The following is a 23,982-nucleotide window of genomic DNA, read 5'->3' as shown; positions in this document are numbered from 1 at the left end:
ACTTGTTTTCTAGACGATAAAATATCACTAGCTAAAATTTCTAGAAAACAAGCTCTATTATTGGATATCGGACGTCGTACGTCGGACACAGTGTGAATCCTCTATATTTATTATACGTCTATGGTGACAATAATATTTTTATCTTAAATTCCATCTTTCAATAACATTTCCAGTAATAATAGACGAAAAGATAAACATCGGCATAAAAAAAAGCCTTAACACCGCCCGCGCTTGAAAGACCCTAGAAGTAACTAGTTACGCGCTATCGTCATGTTTCTTCTGGATTCCACGAGCTTGCCCATCTTTGTGCCGCGTAATCTCAGAAACCTGCGTGTACTGTATGCCGCTGACAATGATCTGCGGCGGTGACTGTGATAACTGATCCGCGTAAACCCTATCCTCATCGCTAAACGCGAGCAGTGGCAGTGGAGAAAGATCGCACGACGGCCGCTGATAGAGCACGTCTCTTGATGACTCGCGCTTTACGAAGGCCGCAGGCAAGCCGGAGCTCGCAATTATGTTCGATGTACCGCGGAAGTTCTACGAGCTGTGTCGCCTTTGTTTATCCCCGGATGGTGTCAAGTTGTCCATATTCGAGGAGGAGGATGGAACCCAGCGGAACTTTGCCGAAAGGATATTGGCGTGCCTGTCAATCACGGTGAGCGTCGCGGTTCGCAATTATTCTCATTTTCGTCGAATGCAATTGTACGTGCCATTCGCGCGATGTGTGTGTATGCGTATTTCTCTCTGTTGCGTCGTCTCGTGCTCTCTCTCGCTCCTTCCTTCTCTCTCCTCCTCTGATTCTCTCCCCTTTTCTCGCTCGTTTAGAGGCGCTCTTGCGCGCTCTATCGCGAGACTTTGTCGCTCCTTGTCTCCGTTTCTTTCTAGCTCACTCGTCTTCGCGTTTGCGATTGCGTTTGTGCTCGTGATCGCGTCAGCGCGAACGTGTATGTGCGCGTGCCACGGGAGAAAGTTTGGCAAGAGATGTGTCCGCGAGATAAACCGACGACGAGTGGCGACGGCATTTAAAATGGCAGTGATAAGCCCTCGCGGGAACGGAGAAGCGGAATAAACTTACTGCCGCGCGAGTCAATAGAGGGGGGCAGCTACGGCTCCTTATTTGGGTGGCCTGTTATCATATTTCACACGCGAATTCCGTTGTCACGCCGCGCGCGTTATCCGCGCTGCTCACCTCGAGCTCTTTAACGTTTTTTTAATTTACTAGAAGCGCTGCTGATTCGTCGAGGCGACTTACGAGCACGCGACATTCGTCTCATGCTCGTTTTTGCGAGCATAAAGATCTTTTATTATACAACTTTATCGCGGCGATCGTATTCTCTTATTCGAAATTCTTACATAAGTAAGAGTCAACGATCTGATACGTTCGGTATATATTTTCCACTCAACGTTGGTTTAATAGAATATATTGTTGAAAAATTCCCATCGATATTCCACAATTGCTGTTAATATTTTGCACAATAAATTTTTATTCAACTATAAAACTGTATATAATTAGTTTTGTCAAAAGGAAAATTTTTGCATCGAAATTAATCAAGTGCATTTGTACTAGTGAATTAGTATTTCAAATTAGTCAATTCTTCTATGATAAAATATCGCTTTTTCACCAACATTAACTCGACACATGATGTTGCTTTTGATAGGTAAAAGATGGTGATTCCTTACCAGGAATTATCTGCCATCGGTGTGTATATAAGTTGGAAGTGCTGCACAACTTTCGCGAAGCGTCGCAAAAGTCTGACATCATACTCAAACAGTACCTGGATTATACCAAGCAACTTTCGTCTTCAGACGAGCAGGTATTGAATTTGGTATTTGAAATTAAGTAGAAACAAATTGCACATTGCATTTGATTTGTTGCACCAAATCTCTGTTGAAACGCGAAATATGTGGACGTATGCGATACTTTTTATCTCGCCTTTTCTTCTCCTTCCCAGAAAGAGTCTTTCTCCACTGCCAAAGTAGCGGGCGAAAGCCCTCTGCAATCGTTCCTCGAGTTGAACAGACTCTTGTTCAACGAGGAGCCTAACTCCGAGCCGGCCAGCATTAATCAAAGTATAATACCTCAAACTCAAAGGCATCATCTAGAGTTGCAAGACAGCAATATGCCAGAGCATGATAATATTAAGTGTGAGCCAGAGGATGACACGTGCTCCAACAGTTCTGATCCTGAACGATTAGAGATTGAGGATTGCGAGGAGCAGGAGATGGAAGGCGAAGAAAATGGCTACGATATGACCGTCAATAAGAGAATGAAATTAGAGAGCAACTATGATGGCTCCGAGTCCAACACAGCGAATTGTAGCCCAGTTAACAGAATGGATACTCCAGAGAGCAATTGCTCCGACACCAACATCGATCAGGAGACAACCAAGCTGTGGCAAGCCCTAGCCAGGTAGGAAAACAAAATCTGTTTGTTCTACAAATATTTGCTTGTTTGATAGTGATTAGCTATAGTTAGCTAACCTCTTCAAGCTGTGCAAACAGTCAATATACACGCAGATAAAGTACAAGAAATTTTATTTCATCTTAATAATTACTTTTTAGAGGGTCTTTTTTAATCAAAATTTTCGCTTTAAGAAGCAATTGATTGATCGGAAAATTTGCTAGGTTTTTTTTCTACGGAAATAAAATTGTGAGAAAACTTTGCGAACAGTCCAATATATGTTTCGTGCATAATTTGCTTCTAAATATGATATCGATTTGGAAACCTTGTAGTGTCTCGCGATTTTTTGAAAGTTAGTAATAAAAGAATTGTATATCAACTCGCTATACGAGACTTAATGCGTTAAATTTATGTCAATGAATTTTAGCATAATCGTATCCATGTGTATTTGTTAATGCAGCAACAGAAACTTGGAAATTACACGAACGAACGGTGATAAGCACAACAATGGATACACCGGTGAGGCGACCAATTTGCTACGCTCTTTGATCAGCAACAGGCAAATCGGTATCACCGCCGTCGATTCGGGCAAGATATCTCCGCAAATGAGATTCTATAGGGACACCCAGGGAACGACCATGGAACGTATGCAGACCGATTTTCCTATGCTTGGTAGTCGAACTTCAGAAAATAAGGTCAGTTAAATGAATTTTAAGAAAGGTTCTGTAGAAAGTTCTTTTGAAAATACACAAATATGCGAATGTCTTCAATCTTTCTACGGATTCTACAAATCTCATGATTCTACGAATCAGTTCTATCATTCGTTTGCATGCAGCGCGTGTACGACAAAAGATTTCTTGGAAGTTTGCGAACTGCAGGTACCTGCATTTGATAACTCGAAAGAAAAGAACGAAGAAGTGGTTGAACTTTTGAAAGAATCCCTTTAAATCTATTCATTCATATATTACTTCAGGTAGAATTTTCTTTCATTAAATTTTTTCTGGTTTCTTTTCGTTTGATACCTGTGTGACCTGTGATACCTTAACAGGATTCGTGATACAAAATATAAGGAGAAAATTCTATCGTATTTCTTATGAAACAAATATTGCTTAAATTTTTTTATAATTTAATTTAACATTTGAGACAGTTTACTTTTTTTTTAAATATATGTTGGGTAATCTTTTTCGGAACGTAAGAATAATGATAAATAGTAAATATGTTTTTTATTAATGTATAAATAATTCACTTTCGCTTTTTGGCAATGCAGGTTGATAAGAGGTTAATAACAAATATTTTTATCAATATATCTCAGATTCGAGATACTAAAGTGTACGAGAAATGCATACATCGATCTCATCGATTATTCGAGAATCAGAATGTATGATTTCGAATCTGAGATCAGTGTACATTTTAATGTCTCAATGCGGACAAATCAAGTTTCTATACATTAAAAACATTAAAAATTAGAACGTTAGAAACATTAAAAATTTTGCACTAACAACCACCGGTGGCTCCATTAGCCTTTTTCATATATATTGATGTGATATTATCACACGAGCCTATTCCTCATGGAAATTCTCTTATATAAATATTTTTCTTTGATTAATTTATAAATAATTTATTTTTACTTTTTAAGCAATTTTATCTGCAGTTTTATCTTCGATATTTAGGCACTAAGTATCGTCTTTGCTAATTATTTCTGATTTGCGATAAAATTTTTAAAGTGTCAATTTCGCATTACGAAACTGAGTTTCGAATCAAACTTGATCGTGAGCTCGAAAATGTCCAAGTAATTTTAACTGAGATTTTGTTCCTAAAAAACAAAAATTAAATATTCAAAAGAACTGTTATCTAATTTCATAATTTAGGCACTTAATTAACACTTCAATGAACTTGTGTGAATTTTTGAGCACACTAGCGTTACTTAATAAAGCGCGGAAGAAATAGATCCACGAGTCCGGTTTACGTTGATGGACAGTCCGTTTTGTGAATCAAGTAAAATATATTCTGTCTTGTAGAGTGCCTCGATAGACAGCAATCCGTCTAGCCCCGCCAGCGTCGGTCGCAAGGAGACAACGGGAACGACGAAAGGTCGCAGAAAGCAGAGTTATCCCAGTAAAGCACCGGTGAGTCCGGACGTTGTTGCAAATTTTCAACATGAACACAATAATGAGGAAAAGGCGCAAGATTTTACAACGTGGTCGAACAAGATGAAGCATAAGGTATTTATTGCGCGATCGACTCGCCATTCTAAAGCCGTGAATCCGCGCGCTACATCGCCGATCGCTTGTTTCAGATGGATGATCAAAAGCAACAGTTCGACCAGCAAAGTAGCAACGCTGCGAAAAAAGTCGACATGTCTTGTACAAATTGCGGCACCATGACAACAACTATTTGGAGAAGAAACATGAAGGGCGAGATGGTATGCAATGCCTGTGGGTTGTACTACAAGCTTCATGGTGTTAATCGTCCGGTCACCATGCGGAGGGACACCATACATACACGCAGACGTAGACCCAAAGGCGAAAAGCCAATGAGACACAGAAGTAAGAGACGCTTTCAATTTATCTTTTATTTATTTTTTTGGCTTCTAAAGTTTTGGCCCTCTCTTGCATTTACCGTACATGTCTTATTATTTGGTACGGTGATAATTTCGATAGATTTAATATTTTTGTTAAATTATACGGAGTGTAAAAAAATTGAAATATGTGCGGTATTGAATTACCAACTTCTTGCAGATTCGCACTTAATTGGTTCTTAATTGATAGATTAATTTTTTTTTTAAACACTTAATAGCGCAGATTTCGTGGTCTTATATAACCTACGCATAGCTTTAATCGTAAACAAAAATGTGCTATTTTAATCTGCGGTTCTTATTTCAAAATGTATCAAAACAGTTATCTTGGCAATCGTTCACACGAGCTGTTATCAACATTTTCAACAATTGAATGCCACTGTGCTATTTTATTTTACTACAAGAAAGAAATGAACAACGATGTTTTTCGACAAAACACAGTCTGTTCTACATAATGACAAAAAAAATTTTAATTTATTTGAGCTAAAATAACTTAATGCATTTTAAAATATTTGAATTTAATAATTTATTAAATTTAAAAAAATTACATGAAATTATATACAGGGTGTCCCGTAAAGACCGTGACAACGCTTAGGGGTATATTTCTGAGATAATTCTGAGCAAAAAATCTTAATACCAAAATACTCAGGGTGTAATGGTTTTTGAATTAGAAGCATTTAAAGTTAACGAATAAGATAGCCTGAAATTCGCGCGCTCAGGTGTGTACAACGTACAGTGATAAAAGCGAAATTGACTATCGCTCCCCCGTTGTCAGTATTAATATTTGGAAAATAAATTTGCTAATACATATTAACATAAATATTGTTTACGCAATTAAGATTTTGTTGAAAATATTATAAAGAAAAAAATATTATGATACACAAAACGCAAGCTGTCAAAAATTACATTTCTTTGACATTTCTTTTTATCTTATAGATATTTGTACAATAAAATTATTAAATGTCAAAGAAATGTAATTTTTGACAGCTTGCGTTTTGTGTATCATAATATTTTTTTCTTTATAATATTTTCAACAAAATCTTAATTGCGTAAACAATATTTATGTTAATATGTATTAGCAAATTTATTTTCCAAATATTAATACTGACAACAGGGGAGCGATAGTCAATTTCGCTTTTATCACTGTACGTTGTACACACCTGAGCGCGCGAATTTCAGGCTATCTTATTCGTTAACTTTAAATGCTTCTAATTCAAAAACCATTACACCCTGAGTATTTTGGTATTAAGATTTTTTGCTCAGAATTATCTCAGAAATATACCCCTAAGCGTTGTTACGGTCTTTACGGGACACCCTGTATATCAGGAATATATTTTAGTTTATCTTGTACTTGTAGTAAAAAGACAATTTATCTATTTGCCTGAGATTTGGGCCGTCAAGAGCGTCAACAAACTCAGAGTGTAGATTAAATGATAAAATCAAGATAAACAGAAATCTCGACTACACAAAAGTCGTCAACAATTACAGCTATTGAAAGATATGACATTTGTATTTAATCGTGCTTTAGCTTATCTGAGTCAAGTGCGCCTTTTATCAGATTTACGATAAGCAAACAAGAAGATACCGGATTGACTGATATTCTGTAGTCAATATTTTGCTTCAAGTAGCTGGCAAATCAATAAAACAAGAAAACAGAGATCATTTCAGTTTGACAAGTTTTGGATTTTTGCGATTAATGTTACAGCAATAATGCTCTGTCTAGATCGGAGGATAATCCTACTTGTGACTCATCCGAGATAGTTTGACATTAAAATTATATTGAAGTTGGCTTTTAATCGTATCAACTGTATCAAATAATTTTTTTATTTAATTTTAAAAAATTATTTCGGTTGAAACGAAAGCCAACTTTAGCATAATTTTTACCCGTTATTTTATTGGAACGCTGTATGTTTTTGAAACATATATTTTTATTGTTCTAAATTAGCATACAATCCAATTTTTAAAATTATATGAAGCAATGTTTAAATATCAATCGAATTTATTGCAATAACTACTTCAATTTTTTAAGATTGATGTAAAACATACCTTTCTTGCTATTCAATTTATGTATTAATAGTGTGTGTGAAGCTGGCGTATCATTTCGCGGAAACTCACAAATAATTAAGAGTTCTGGCTTTATTTTCAATAGTTTTAGTTTTTGATAGTTTAAACAAATAGTTCTGGCCATTAAATCAACAAAAATGCCTCAGGACAAACTGAGACGCCAACTTCACGCAGCGTCTCACTTTGTCCTACGACATTTCCTTTATCAATAATTATTAGATTTTAAAAAATTTATAGTTCTACAAGAGTTCTAAGAAAAGTTCTACCTGCTAAAAGCAAAAAAACATCAATAAAAATAAAATAAGAACAAGCAAATATAGAGATGAGACGCCAGTCAATTTTCGAGAGTTCTGCTTATTCTAAAACAGTTTTCGTATAGTCCTAGGCATGCACAATGCTTTTCCAAAGAGTTCTGATGGTTAAAACCATTAGAAATTTTTTTTAAAAATTATTTTGCCCGAAAAACGTATCTTTTCGAGTATAAAGGTGAGACGCCGGTCGATTTTCAAGAGTTCTGTTTATTCTAAAACAGTTTTCGTATAGTCCTAGGCATGCACAATGCTTTTCCAAAGAGTTCTGATGGATAAAGCCATTAGAAATTTTTTAAAAAAATTATTTTGCCCGAAATAAGTATCTTTTCGAGTATAAAGGTGAGACGCCGGTCGATTTTCAAGAGTTCTGTTTATTCTAAATTAGTTTTCCTATAATTCTGGGCATGCACAATGCCTTTCTAAAGAATTCTGATAGTTAAAACAATTAAAAATTTAAAACAAAAATTATTTCCTTGAAAAACGCGTATTTTTTAGTATAGTGATGAGACGCTGGTTGTATGTCGATAGTTCTATCAATTTTAAATGACATTTCGTGTCAATATGTAATCACTTTTTATTTCTACGAAGAGTTCTATGCGTAAAAGTTATTAGAATATTGATTAAACAAATTATATCGTTCGAGACGCTGGACGTATAAATACCGAGCTATTGTTTTAAATGTACTTATCTGGTTCTTAGCAAAACGACAACGTGGACATTTAAAACAATACACTTTTACACAGTGAAATAAAAATTTTAAAATCCATGACGTTGTAGAAAAACGATCAGCGTCTCATCTTTATATTTTCTTGTTTTTATTTTACTTTTATTGATGTTTTTTTGCTTTTAGAAGGTAGAACTTTTCTTAGAACTCTTGTAGAACTATAAATTTTTTAAATTCTAACAATTATTGATAAAGAAAATGTCGTAGGACAAAGTGAGACGCTGCGTGAAGTTGGCGTCTTAATTTGTTTTGAGACATTTTTGTTGGTTTAATGGCCAGAACTATTTGTTTAAACTATCAAGAACTCTAGAACTATTGAAAATAAAGCCAGAACTTTTAATTATTTGTGAGTTTCCGCGAAATGATACGCCAGCTTCACGCACACGTATTAATACATTAGTGATCTCGATAATATTAATATTGTAGTTAAAATGTACAATTACTTGTGAATTGTAATGTTGAAGTGTTATTCAATAATTAAAAATTTGAGAGATTTTTAATAATGTTCGTATTATTTGCGAAAAATATTGATCTTTATTACGTTATAACGTAAAGTAGGAATAATTTCAAACAATTAATGGCTTTTTCAGAAAAAAGCGACGCGGTTTTAGTATCTCCATCATCAGCAGAACAATTGGATGCTGAAAGTGCGGACATGGTGGCAGCTCTTCGACGACAGATCCAGCCTTTCATGGACCACCAGATGATGGTGTCGCCTACGCGTATACCCAGAGGCCATCCGCCTCCACCTGCGGCTTTCTCATTACCTTTGCCTAGTTACATAATTCACGTAAGCGAATTTCCGTTACACGCATCAAAGCAAAAGATATTTTTGCATTCGCGTGAAAGTTGGAATTTTTTTATTTTACCTTCAATTAAAATTAGATCTTTAATTATAATTTAATAGAAATTAGAAAGATGTGTCGCGCATCGTAGATTCTTATTTGGATCTCGCGATTTCCTTTTTACAAATTTAATTATCTTGCAGCAACATGTGAAACCCGAGGAACGCATGCAGCGGCACTTGTCCGTGGACACTGAAGAAGCCGACGAAGGCGACGAGGAAAACGTCTCCGACGTTCCCTTGAATCTGGTGGCGACTTCGCTCTCGGAATAGACGCTCTGAGACAAATCTGGCCAAGCTTCGCGCCTAGGTATGCTAACGAAAGCTTTCTAGATGGCACAGTCCACTCGGTGGACTACTGTTGGCGTTTACTACGGTTAGACGTCCATGTCCCTTCTGGCAGACTCTCCATCCCCCCAACTTTTCTCTATGAAATCAATTCACAACTGGGGACTTGCGACGACGTTTCCGTGGAAGAGAGCCGCAAGACTCGCGACGCGATGCAGCGCGCGCGCGAGAGAACGAGATGATATTAATTACGCAGTATTAATTATTCACGATGTACATATATATATACATATATATAAATATATAAATATGTATATGTATGTACATGATATACACGCCACATATGAACACACACACTTGGACGCATATAGAGAACCATGTGTGTACACGCACACACACACATAAAATGTACACACGAAGACACAGACGAGCAAACGTTAAAACATATACGAGAAAATATTTTTATACAAAATTTTGTATGCTCGCCCGTTGTACATAGACGCGCCCGTGGATTTGACCCGCGGCGCCGCGCTCGGAGGTGCGTGCTCTTCATTGTTGTCGTCATCGTCGTTTTGTTCCATGTTATACATGAGTATCTTTCGATCGGCGATTTTACGGTAACCGGGACGGCGATGGCTTCTCCAATGACGTACCTGTAACGTCGTTTTGGCTTTCGACATTCAGTCGTATATTACGCTCCAAATTTTAAGGTCCTTTCAAACTTTTATACGTTGCGCGATGAGTGTTGGATTTTTCACTTTATTTCGAACTGAATCAGCAAAACGGAAATATTGTCCATTCAATATCTCAAATGCAATTGTTGAGCAAATTAGTCTGGTGAAGCTTATTTCGCGTCTTCTGAATTGATTTCATTGATTGTGTTATGCCAATTGTTAGTTTCAACAATATCGGAACGGAAGTCAAACTGAGCTTGTCTAATAGAAAGATTTATCGATAGAGATATTTTTCATTGCGGCTCGTGTATTTTTGCTAACTAGCCATATACTTGTTCAAATAAAAAGACTGAAAATGACTTGGTTAGAAAAGCAAGTATATGTATCACAGAAACTTGTCGTATATATTGATGCACGTTCAATAGAAATTTTAATAGAATTTTTGTCGATTATGTCGAGAAAATATATCCTAGTTTCGACCATTGAATTTCTTGTCGTATATTTTAGAAGTTTAAATCAATCTCAAGTGACGTAAAGCGTAAAAATAGTCAACGCTATTAGCAAAATCTATTTTCGATTAAATTTCATTAGAATTAAATGAGGGGTTCACAGGAAGAGTGAATCAAGTCCATTTTTGTTAGAAAATTAGTTCCAAAGTTAAAGTTGTTTTAATTGTGCGCAACATGTACACTGTTTTTCATAGATGCTGTAGTTTCTTTTAATTTTAACCTCAACATTTTCACTCACTTTTAAATCATTTGGTGAAAACTGTGCAATTTTTTTCTAATTTATAAATGGATTTAAATAAATACTTGGTCGACTTTTCCTCTGAATCAGTCGTCCCTCAAATGTAGAGATGGAGATTTGTCGCAACTTGCTCTTCAATTTCGGCATTATATTAATCATTAGCGTAGTAAGATTTTTTCCGGAGGAAATGAAAAACTCAGCGAAAGATCCTACATTTCATACGCAACATTTTGACAAAGGTTTGTCCGATGCCGACGAAAAATACGAGCGATTGACAATAAGGGTTGTAGAAAAGGATTGGCGCAATCGGGCGACATTTTGGGGCCTGAAAGGAAGAGAAAAAAAAAGAAGCAAAATACTAGCAACTATGCTACAAGAACGTGCCTCCTCGTGCTCTCCGTTGCTCAGAGGAGGCACTCGCGGAGCCTTAAATTAGAGACCTGTAGATGCTATCGAATTGCGAGATCTGCTGAGACTACGCGAACGTTTTCTCCCTTGAAAGACTTGTACTTAATCTTGAACCGTACTCGCACGCAATTAGCTAAGCTAAGACTCCGGAAGCAATAAGAATCGCGACGCGGCGTATAATATATATATCTATATATGTATACATTGTCGTCGTTAAACACGGAGATACTCAGTTACGCGCCCCCTTTTTCGACGAATAAGCGGGAGACGCGCAAGAAGAAACTTAAGAAAGTAATACTTAGATAGCGTTTACTCTCATGCGCCGGATCATAATGAAAAAGAATTCAATTAATAAATTTTACGGCTCCACTGCTGCTGCGTAGTTAGTTTTTAGAATCAAAATGGAGAGGCTTTTGCTCCCGATAGAGTAATGGAATCTGTAGTATTCTATATCTACCTCCTGTACACACTTACAGACCGTTTATTCTATAAATTTGCGCTTCTATTATCAGTTTCTCGTAATGAACTTGCTCTTCGAAGTTGAGATGGATTCGGATGAAGGTGCGACTTAGCTCTTAATCACCGAAATGTATTGCGTGAGACACGAATGTATCGCAACGCGAAACGAGAACACAATGCAGAGGCTATGGCTTAGACGCGAATTTCTTACACATCTCAACTGCGACTAGAATTTCCCGCGTTAGATCCTAATTCGCGAAATTTTTCTTTCCTCAATTTTGAAGCCGTGAACGTGGCGAAATAACGAAAGAGGTTAGCGAGCCGTTCGAGGGTCTCCGCCGTTTTTCCAGAATTGTACAGATAACACGTCAAGAGAAAGGGCGTTTAGTGACCTTACATAGCGCATAATACTATGGCCAGTGCATCTACTCATGGTATCATAATATTTAATGTGTCGTATACCTAAACAACATTGCCAAAAATAGATTTAGTCTACGTACGTAGGATAGTTAAGCACGTACACAAAAATTTAACAGTCCCCGTCTTTGTTCTATCTTTATACTGTCTTCTCTTCGCTCCCTTCTTCTCTGTTTATTATTCTCGTTCTCTGTTTCTCCAGCCTCTTTACTTCTTCAAAACGACGGAACACGTTTGTATTTATTTCCGTTCCCTCTCCCGATTCTCTTTTTACGCGGAGACCCCCGGAACGTTCTCGCGGCATTTCGAAAACAGCTCGCAGCAGTCCGCGGAGTATCTTAGCATCGGTTGTTATCGAAGAAGCCTTATAAACAAATACATTTCCCGTTGGCAACGCCGCTCTTTTCGACTTTAAGCTTTCCTTCCACAGTTGTCGGTCAATTTTTCGTCGAACAAATATTCATACCGATGATTCAAGCGTTCATTCGCGAATATGTGTGATTAAAAACGAGAAAGATATGCAAAAACACATCACTGTGCAAAATCTCTACTTGTAGCGACTCTAACTTTTAATTTTAGACAAAAGAACGGCGTTGGTGTCGGAATACTCTGTATATACATATGTTGAGAGAGAGAATAGGGCTTGGAATGATATTCTCCTAGATATTTTATAAGAAAAAAGATCTTAATGCTGAGTGTTTCTGTGGAATGTTTAACTCGTAGCGTATTCCGAACGCTAATCATTGTGAAATAATTAAAATCGGCAAAAATATCTCAAGTGAAAAGTTAAGTTATTAATGTGAATAATTTTTGTAGTATTTGGTAGTATTTTGTACAAAAATATTTTGTACATATATATAAGAGAGGCGGGCCATATATTTTGATTATTTGATTTCTATTTTTAAAAGTGGAAATTACTAAAATTATATATATATATATATATATATATATATATATATATATATAAATATAAATAATATGGATAATATGATAATATGGATTAAAAATATTTAGTACATATATAAAATGTATTTTTTATATAAAATAACGGCAAAAATTATGCATATATATATTATTTGTGTCGTCATTAGTCGTTATTTTAAAAAAGCTTACATTTTATATATTAAAATCGTCGAGGAATGAATATTTTACGAGATATTTTACAACTTATCTTAGAATAACATACAAAGGATGGATTTTATCACAAATTAGACGAAAGCAAATCTTTTTTACAAGTCTTTTTACAAATCTTCAATGATTCGTTTTTTTTTCTTCCCTTTTTTTAATGATTGATTTATTAAAGCAATTCAATTGTAGCCGTTGTATCAATTTTGAACTTGTAGCAATTATAGAAAACAGTTGTGACGGAAGCTATGCCTAGTGAAATTCGGTTATAAGATGTAACACAAAATTTCAGTGTGACAAGTTGAGTTCGATGATTTTAAAACTTGACCACTAAGATCACTGTGAAATCTAGTTATACGGAAACACTCGTCAAAAACTGGGAGAATCATTGCAAGCTCCGCCGCCAACGTATATGTATTACAATATGTATATCGTTGGCTTGTACGTGTAAAAATATATATATTTACATATATAAATATATTTATATATATAAGTATATATATTTATATATGATGCACACATATATATATACGCATATGCATATACACGAAGGAAATATTCTCTATTATTATATTACTGAATCCGCGTACGAAATGATAACAGCAGCACCATTGAGAATCGTTAGGTCGCGTCACGATGAATTCATGTCATGACATAGAGCTCTGTTCCATGCGGCTGCACGTCTCGGCGTTGTAGCATATTATGATGTAGTACGGAGAATGCAGCGGCGGAGAACAGATTTGCAGGAAAATGTACAAAAGAAGTACAGCGACGCGAAACTCTCTGTCTCGTACAGCTTGAACGACCATCCTTTCATTTTAATTAGTGTGTATATTAGACGTCATTTCTCTCTCGAACGAAACACAACTCGTCGATGTCATGTAATGAATGAAATGAGATGAAAGAAACTGACACACACAGTAATTTTGTATTCCACGTCGTCGCAATCAAGACTCTTCGTAACTGAAATTTTCTACATTTTCTACGAGATATGCTTGCCGTGGAAGCTTTACAATTGTTCGCACCGTGCAAGTAGCAGTCAGTACTGTGCTACAAGTCGAAAACTATTGGCGCTAGATAAAAAAAATTATTGCATATTTTCTTTAGAAGCGACATGGTTCTATTGATCGACAATAGTTGAGGCAACAAGTGAAACAAAATATTAGTGTGAAAGGAAAAATGTTATCTGCAAACAGCATCGATTTCCGAGTGGTACAAATGTATATCCGGTTTTCGAGATGTTCTGTCGCTAGCTAAAAGTAATCGATAGAGCTGGAAGTTAGACGATTATTACGAATTTTACCGAGATTGCTGTGCATGACGAAGCAAATTCAATGTCCGTCCAATCTTTCGCGAGAGAGCACTGCTTAGCGTGCGGATTTAGTATTACGTTATAAGTATTAACTTCGTTAGAGTCCCTGACGCCGGGTCCGGCGATTTTTCATCCAGGATGGACAGTCGGGTTTGCCTCGTTCTAGAGATATACGACGTCAGTGAACTTAATCGGATTCTCAGATCTATTAGCGGATACACACACATACACGCATACGTACACGCTGTAGAATACTATTTTGTACAGTAAAGGGAGATGAGAGAGCGAATTCATTCGCGTATAACGAAAGCGGTTATTTCGTTAAGTATTTTCTTCTCAGTCGTGATTGGAGCGTTATAGATTTTTAATCATTGATCTTACACAAAAACACAAACACACAAACACACACACACCCACACACACACATGTACACGTACACGCGTCTAGATATTATTTTTTTTTATTATTAATTAATTGAATAATTATATCTATATCATCACTAAAGCTTAGATTAGGTTTGAGCTCTCTACTAAATATGGAATTAGAAAATATTTTTTATAATTATTACAATTTGAATATCGCTATTATTATTATTATTATTATCAATAATAATATTATTATTAATTATTATTACTATTATTATTATTATTATTATCAGCGATGTTAATCGAGTATATTCAATCATTCGATACTCCTTTTTTCTCGTCTTTTGTTTTTTTTTGTCATAACTTTTTCTTAAGATCTTTCTCGAGTATAGAGTTATTTTGCGAATAAACGCCATGAGTTTGTTTCAATAATGATAAGGCCGAGGCTTTTTATATACGTGTTTTTTTTATGTATCAGTATTCTACGGGTTTAATTTTAGTCAATAAGTGATTGTTTAACCGACGCTACTTAAAATCCCCGATACGATGGCGAGATTCACATTACTTAATTATTAAATTATTGACTTTATCTTCCTTTTTCTTGCCCGCTTTTCTTCCCCTATCCTTGTTTTTGTACGTCTATTTTTACAGTATCCCTTCCGCGTTTCCCTTGGAATATTATTTAAACGCTAATTTATTATATTTTACACGTGCAACACACATCACACACTTACACATAAACACACATACAAATACACACACAGCATCTTTTAGCGAATTTTGGCGACAACTGGCTTAATAATTTATTATTATTATTAGCTCTTAACTGGTGTCGCGGACTAGTCTGTGCCATTCAATCGTATTCCCGTTGAATCTTCGATATTTTACGCTCTTTCAACCCTTCATTTAGTTTACATCGATCCTATTGTATATTACTGTTTACTATTTATATTACTTTTTACTATCGTGTACAACGATGACAGGCACAAAAGTTTCCGAATTGTGTTTTTTTAGTGGGAAAAAAACAAAAACAAAAATGAACGGCCTGACGGATTCCGTGACACCAGTTAAGAGAAAAGAATAAGATGATACTAGTTAAGGATTAACTATTATGAACGGGAGACACACGATTATGTATTAATGTGCAGGCTTCTTTCTGTCTCCAAACCCTTTCTTTCCTATTGACGGGCGTACAATGAAAGAATCGCGTGATGGTATCACACTTCCAAGATCTGCCGATTCAGTTCTGATCGGGAACGAAAGGGTTACATTTGTAATTAGTTCGTAACGATTAGACACTTATCATATGCTTGTATGTTAGTTTATTCGCATCTGTTTGCCTGTAATCGCCTTGATTCGCGAGCAGCGTTGTCGGCGCTTTAGGGTGCCTTTGCCCGCTTTTGTGGATTCACGCGACATCAAAATCGATTGGTTTCTCGACTCGTAAAGCGTAAACTTCATTGTCGACATTTGTACGATGGAAAAACGTCCTTCATAGGCGGCATAATTGTAAGCGTAGAAAGGAAGAGCTTGTATAGAAACGCGCCGGTCGGGCCGAACCGGATTAGGTGGACGATGGTTTTCGATCTATCGATTATCGTCGATAAGATTGCTGAAATTTCAAGCGATTTTCAATTGACTCGAACTGCGCGATGCAAAGGCCGATTTGAAACAATCTTTTGAACAATTCGCTCGTTTTCTACCATCGCATAATTCTTCGCGGTAAATGAAACTCAACACTGGTGAAAATGCATTATTTATAATGAAATAGTAGTTTAAGGAATAATTATTTATATAAAAGTATAGAAAAAAAAAAGGAACTCCATAACGAGTAAAAAAGAGTGTTGAGCGATGAAGAATAACTCGTTCCAGTGGACAAATAATAAGGTTGTAGCACACAATGACGATCATCCACCATTATCCATTCTTTAGCTCGGTTTAGCTTTGACAGCATCGTATTCGCATAATGCGCAACTGTATTTGTATTCCGGTTTGTCTCCACACTTGAGCTCTTCCTTCTCATTAAGTATTAATTCGAATTGATCGACTGAACGTTATTTTTCTATTACGGATGTAATACAATAATATTAATACGACGGATGACAATGAACTGCGAGAGGAATCGCGCGAAATGTATATTTTGCACAAGATGCCGCGGCGAACCGCGAAGCTCGGATCGATGAAAAAAGGAACTTTATCCTCATTCTATGAAACTATTATTAAATCTCAGTATCGCGGCGTCCTCGTGTATGTCTCGGGGAAGAACCAATGAATGTAACCAGAATATGCGGCCAAGCTCAAGTAATATGTGCCAAAAAGATAAGGATTTATCTGAATCTGTGCTCAAAACACACTCGATCTATTTCTCTCTATACATTCCAAATTGTTAAATGTATTGAATGAGAATTTAGAACGCATTTTTCTTCGACGTTACATCTTAAAACACTTTCTGTTGCGTAGCAAAACTTTGATATGGAAGTATCTTATGTAGAACTTTTTACACGGCACTTTGTGTTCGAGAAAAAAAACTCGAACGTTAATTTTATCTTTCTTAAGTTTACGTAATTTGATAAATAGATGTATTTCGAGTTTTACCTCAGAGTGAGTATAAATATAATATTAAGAGAGTAGAGATAATAATTTATTTGGCTTAAAGTATTATTTTTGAAGAATGTTCCATTGATTTCTTTTTGCATTGCCCTGCTTGTGCTAAAGTAATCTTTTTGGTTGTATTATGTCGAGCCGTTCTGTGCATATTCGTTCGGCACCACTTTTCAGTTACAATTGCGTGAAAGGAAAGGAAATTGATCGTTCGTCGCAACGAGATGCAGCGGGATACACGAGGATCTCGCGATATCAATTAAAAATTAAGAGCGTTGAAGCGTGCGAAACATAGCAATAGCGAGAAATTACTTTTGTATCTATGATGTATGCGTAAGTTAGTTCGGGCTAAGGCCAGCAGCTGTTGAGATTATTCAAGGTTGTGTGTATCATAAGTATTTTGAATTGTTGAATAGTAATAATGTAAATGGACATTATATGTTGCACGATGCAGCCGCGTCGAGGAGAGAACGAAGCTCACGCGTGAGTGCTGTTGGCGCGGCCGCCTCGTCTCCCGAATATTCGAATCAGACTCCTTTTTCCCATCACGATATTCATCTTGTACGATTGACTCTTATTTTACTTGTGCTTTGTGTTTCAAACGAATGCGCGGACTCCGAGTTTTGCGCATATACGCGGTTAGCGCTACACATGCGGATAAACAATCCCGTGAAAGAAGCGTGCCGGTTTGCTAAATCAAAAAGTATTCCCGTTCATCGGTACGCGCTTTTTTAAGGGCAAAAGAGAGCGTATGTAGGGCGAAGCTGAGTTTTCCATCGATAAACTTCCATAAATATAATATTTATAAAGTGTGAAAGAGGATGGATTCGCGAGAAAGAACCGAAATTATAATGGCCAACTGTTTTCAAGTAAATTGATTCATGTGTAATTTTAAATTTTATTACTCCATTTTTCTTGAATAGTAACTGAGTAATATCGTTTCGAAACTGCGACAATAGTATAGGCGCGAGAAACACATACGAAGATCTAAGAGTTCAGGTACTTGAAGAATCTAAAATTCTGAGGAGTAAAATACAGGATATTTTATAATATACATATATATGTACACGTGGGTCGTTCGGAAAAGTTCTCGGAATCGATTGGAAATATACCTTCTGAAAATTATTTCAATTTTTCTATTCAACATCAATGCCCTGAAATCATTATGTTATGAAAATGAAATTCTTATTCGTCCGAAAAAGGTCTGCTTCCTTTTTGACGAAAGTCTCTTTCCAGAAAGCAATTTCTGTGGTACATTGTTTTGCATTAGCAAACGTGGAATCTATTTCGCAGAAAGATTTGTCATACAATTTGTCAGTTGAGATGTGAAAAGAGACGTTCATTTGAAATCACTAGTCTTAGATCCCTCAAAATCTACATCGATGTCATCTATATTTCATTCCCGGAACTTAACAAACGACCCACGTGTACGTATAAGGATAAAAATGTCGAGCTCTTCTTTCACTGACGCGTGAAAAAACTTAGTAGACATATTTATACCGTCCATATGACTCCGTGATATAATTACATGAAAGTTCATGATAACAAATGACAAAGAAAATGATCGTTGTCACGTATGCAATTGTAAATAATAAACACTTTTATTTATTTGGGCTATCACTGGCAGTGTCTCTCATGTTGCGAACCGATTAGATTTTTTTTTTTTTTTTTTTTTTTTTTTGTTTGGACGAAATATGTGTCACATTTTCCAGAAGTTTGTCGTCCGAGTTTGGCTTCACCGTGTATACGCAGATACGTAAGCCTAGTCATCTACGTGCATTGTTCACGCGGTCAAATTTTTTTGCAGCAGTGTCCGTTGCGTTTCCGTTCGGATCAGAAAATATCTGAAATAAGAGTTTGTGGCGCTTCTTAGCGCGTGTCTAGCTTCTTTTCAATCAACCACAAGCTCACTTCAGTGGGAGCAAATACTTTTAAATATAGACTTGCATTCAAATGTAACATTGATTGTCCGATATTAATTTTGTGTATGTTAAGTCTCGATCGATATTACACAACTTGCAAATCTGGGAACTGAATTTCAGCAGGATTTTTGCATCACTCTCTAGTTTTTCGTTCGGACTGTTCGCAATGGCAATGTAGGCGGGTGTTTACTAGGCTTTACACAATATGTATCCCACGCTGCATTCTAGACACTTGTTTAATTCATGAATATCGAGACAGCCCACACTTTACGCGATCTCTTCCATGACAAGTAATTATTATTTACTTTAACGGATTCAACGGATCATCGAATCATGTTATTCCCCCCCCCCCTCCCCCACCCCGCCCCCTCTTCCACCCCCCTCACCCCTATCTTATTATCTAGTTTAGCCTAGATAACAAACTCAGTCTGGAGCGCATAATAAACATCTCTCTTGCCTCTCCTCTCCCCTTCCCCTCTCACATTTCTTCTCCCTTCCCCCCTTTTTTCTTCTTCCCGAGTTTTTTTATATATCATAACAGTAGACGAATAACGCTGTTAGATGTTTTAAGGTATTTATTGGGCTGCTATGTGATTTGTTGGAAATTATTTTGAGAGAACTTTTTTCACTCGGAGAATGGAAATGCCCATGAGATGCAGCTGTAACGCCGATGGCCTTAGACATAATGCGATGCAATACGATTTCGATTGCTACGTTTGTTGCGTACGCGCGACAATTTCCATTTAGCTTGACTATTCTGCAAAATTGATGACACTATTGTGTAGCGTGCAGCAACAAACGGGAGCGACGGGCAAAGGACCAAAATGTATAAAACCGCTGATCTGAACCTTATTCTTATGATTGGCGTATTTAACATCCATTTTTATATGCAACGCATTATCAGAGAGAGAGAGAGAGAGAGAAAGAAAGAGAGAGAGAGAGAGAGAGTGTGTCTCTTTTATCCGTAATGTGGATAGACAAACTTTCGAGGCATCTTGTACTTGCAAGGGCATTGTTGTGATACCACAGATGCAGCTTCATTGAAACTTGAATAAAAAAATAATGCGTTAACCAAACGACGTTTATTCACTGCCAACTCTATCATCGGACTTTTTTATTTTTATTTTTATTTTTATATTAGTTAGCTGTAAATTAAGTTTCCTCTACTTAGTGCGTATGATACAATCAAGTATTTGTAATTAGTACAACTTTACTTTTCAGTATTTTGCTGTTGTGATCTTTTTGCTTTCTTACTGCAGCGATTAATACAACTTATTTTTTTTTTGTTCATGCACTTCGACAGAAAACATTGCACTAACTTATCGTTTACGATAATAATAATAATAATTTTCCATCACATTAAGTGACACCAAAAAGATATTAAGCACTGAAACGATAATTCACACAGCGTAATATACGTCATCATAATTGGTTGTTAACCCTTAATCCCGACTGTTCTTTTCGGCACCTTTAATCCCGACTCATGGGTCGTTTGCGTCTTTGCGTTATTTGGATCAGTAAAAACGCTTTAAAAAATCTGAAAACATTCATGGAGCTTCTTTCAACCTTCAACTTGAAGTCCCAATCATAATATTTCGATAAAAATTATTTTTTTATATAGTTTGTTATTAAGAAATAGAGGTACACTCTAAAAAGTGAATTGGAGGAAACGTTTAGATTTAAAACGTTTTTCCCAAAACAAGCGTTTAATAATGAAAGATGTTTTAGATTTAAACATTTTAGTGTTTTAAATCTAAACGCCTTGGTGTTTAAAATATTGAAAACGCTCAAAAGTGTTTACTGTTTGTCTTCAAACGGAAAAAAGTGTTTAACTATGATACTAGGTGCGCAACTAAGTTTCCGGGTTTCACACATGAATGGCGCTAACGATACATGTAGTCGATATACATGTCTAAAGTTGTGTTTTTTTATTAACTTGGACATCTGTCAACAATAACCAGTCATAATACCAACACATATTGCAACGCAAAAATATTTTTTCTAACAATAAAGATGTCGAGTTTTGTGCCAAATAAACAGCATTTGCGGGAAGCTTTGCTTTTCTGCTTCAACTTGAAAGAAAATGCAGCTGAAGCACGCCGTTTGCTTGAGAAAGCCTACGGCGAACATGCACAATCGAAAACTACTTGTGAAGATTGGTTTAAACGCTTTAGAAATGGCGATTTCGACACTGAGGACAAGGAGCGCTCCGGAAGACCAAAAACATTTGAGGACGCCGATCTGCAAGCGTTATTGGATGAAAATGATACGCAAACACAAGACAACAACAACTGATAAATTTGAACCATGCATTGCTCGAAAAACGGCCAGAATGGGACACGAGACACGAACGAGTGATATTGCAGCACGACAACGTTCCGTGCCATCGCACTTCCATCGTCCAGGACACCATCAAAACGCTGAAATGGGATCTGCTACCGCACCCGCTGTATTCACCAGACCTGGCCCCTTCCAATTATCACTTGTTCCGGTCGATGGCACATGGCTTAGCTGGGCTACACTTGGCCAATTTCGAAGAAGTGCAAAACTGATTGGATAAATGGTTTCGATGCAAAGACGCGTCGTTTTATCGTCGCGGTATTCATGTATTGCCAGAGAGATGGCAAAAATGTGTAGCTAGCGAGGGACGATACTTTGAATAAACCGTTTTTTGTATTTCTCTTGAAATTTTCCATTTTGCATTGATAAAAAAAAACCCGGAAACTTAATTGCGCACCTAGTAGTTAAACATTTACGTTCTCCACACGTCGAAAAACAAAACACCTTATTGAAATTAAACGTTTATTAAAATAAAACGTTTTTTTTTGCAAGACATTATATTCACAACGCTAAAAAGTGTTTTGATATATTTAAAACGCTAAAAAATGTTTAAATTATCACTTAACCTATGAATTCGTTCTCACCTGATTGAATAATACTATATATTATATAAATATTTTGAACTATTATATAATAACTATTATATTAACTACATATTTTCAATTCGAAGACATACTCAGAATGCAAAGACATATTTAAGAACAAAATTTTTTTTTATTTAAGCAAATAATAACATAATTTACATACAAAAGCTATATTACAATGTATAATTATTATGTAAAATTATTATTTAACCCATGAATTCCGTTCTCGCATAATTGAATAATACTACATATTTAGAATTATTATGTAAAAATATGGACAATGCATATGTAAATAAAAGATCAGTTATCCTTAAGAGATCGATTTGAAACGGATAAATATTTTTTATTTCGTATGCATTTAATGTTTCACTAAAATAAATAGTTTCAGTTGCATGAAATAAAATGTATACAATTTTGTCAATGACATATATCTCATCAATTATCCCAAAGCGTGGAAAGTATTCGTCTTTACACTCTAATAAAATAACAGATTTTTTCTTATAAGTTGTTCCATGAAAGATAACTTCTGAAGTGCACATAACTTTTATTTCATTTGTATCAACGTCACGTAAAAATTTTTCGAAAAGAGTTGCATAAGTAATTGTGTTCAATATCATAGTTTGCCCATGTTTAATTTTGTCGTTATTACTTAAAAAAGTTTTTTGAGGGGCACCTGGAAGTGTGCTAAGTAAAGAGGACTGTAGCGCCTGATGTCTGTAAGCCAGGGTAAATGGAATATTTTTGAAACACCGAACCACTGGGATTAATGACTTAAAATATGTATGTGCTGCCTCAAACCGCATACACCACTGCTGTCGAGGAGGTCCGAACTCCAATATTTGTCTCGGCATATGAATCAAAAAATGAAATTTAGGTGTAATATGTCCTGGATAAAGGTGATAAAAGTGGGTGTGATGAGTTTCAATCATTTTGGCAAGTATTGGTACTATTTCAATTTTTATCTCGAATGCAAGGCAAATATTAGTTATTTGCAACAAAAGAACAAAGTTTATAAGTCTTATATACACTTCATCATCATCACTATCCTCTATCCAATCAGCAATTAAAAAGGGCAATGTGTGAGACAGAGCAGCCATTTGAGACGCACTTTGTTTCAAGTTTTGGTTTAAGTGTATTTCTTTTATGGGTGCTGGTTTGTCTCTTTGCAAGTGACCAAAATTGAATCTGTCAATTCTACTATTTAGTTTATCTACAGAAAACATTTTCTTTACAGATATACAAAAATGTAATAATAAACGACACTCTACTTGAAGAACGCCCTCGTACAAAACATGCATTGCATCTTGCAAGAGACATTTTGTTACATCAAACCCTGGTATGTCAAGGAGAGGAGAACGCTGATTTACACCATAATATTGTGCCCAAAAGTCATTAATTCTTTGAACACTTTGAGGCTCAGTCACTGCAGCAACATGATCCCTATGCATATCTATATTTCTCAGGGTAAAAAAAGATTCAGTGAAGTAAATTTTCATTTTTGCTTGTGTTGTCATACACATGCGACAAGGACGAGTTGCAGATACAGATTCTTTAAAGCCCCCCATCATAGCAGAAAATGGCGTGTCTCCAGTTACAAAAAATAAGGAACCTTTATAATTTCTTTCTTCACCATTAACAGATACATTTATGCCCTCAGTTTGAAGGGTTTTAATATCATCAATAAAAGGTTTGAGTACCTTGTGTAGTCCAAATTTTTTCAAAAAAGTAGTCTTTACAATTGCATACAAATTAATGGCCTTGAGGCTAGAACGAAGTTCAGGAGGGATATTTGCAAGAGTCCAGTAAAACATTGTCAAC

At 36.0% G+C, this 23,982-nt stretch overlaps 1 protein-coding gene across 1 annotated transcript; it reads left to right on the top strand.

The window, feature by feature from the left end:
* Positions 1-308: 308 nt before the first annotated feature.
* LOC105668637 (uncharacterized) lies at positions 309-21,928 on the top strand. The gene is made up of 8 exons (XM_012361096.2): positions 309-658; positions 1,662-1,817; positions 1,956-2,413; positions 2,865-3,099; positions 4,423-4,626; positions 4,701-4,950; positions 8,669-8,868; positions 9,067-21,928. The coding sequence occupies exons 1-8, from the start codon at positions 518-520 to the stop codon at positions 9,193-9,195; spliced, it is 1,773 nt and encodes a 590-aa protein (XP_012216519.1). The 5' UTR covers positions 309-517; the 3' UTR covers positions 9,196-21,928.
* Positions 21,929-23,982: the final 2,054 nt, after the last annotated feature.

This window comes from Linepithema humile, chromosome 6, assembly GCF_040581485.1.
Source record: "Linepithema humile isolate Giens D197 chromosome 6, Lhum_UNIL_v1.0, whole genome shotgun sequence".
NCBI lineage: Eukaryota > Metazoa > Arthropoda > Insecta > Hymenoptera > Formicidae > Linepithema > Linepithema humile.
The sequence above is the reverse complement of the archived record's forward strand: the minus strand, read 5'-3'. Positions and strand labels throughout refer to the sequence as shown.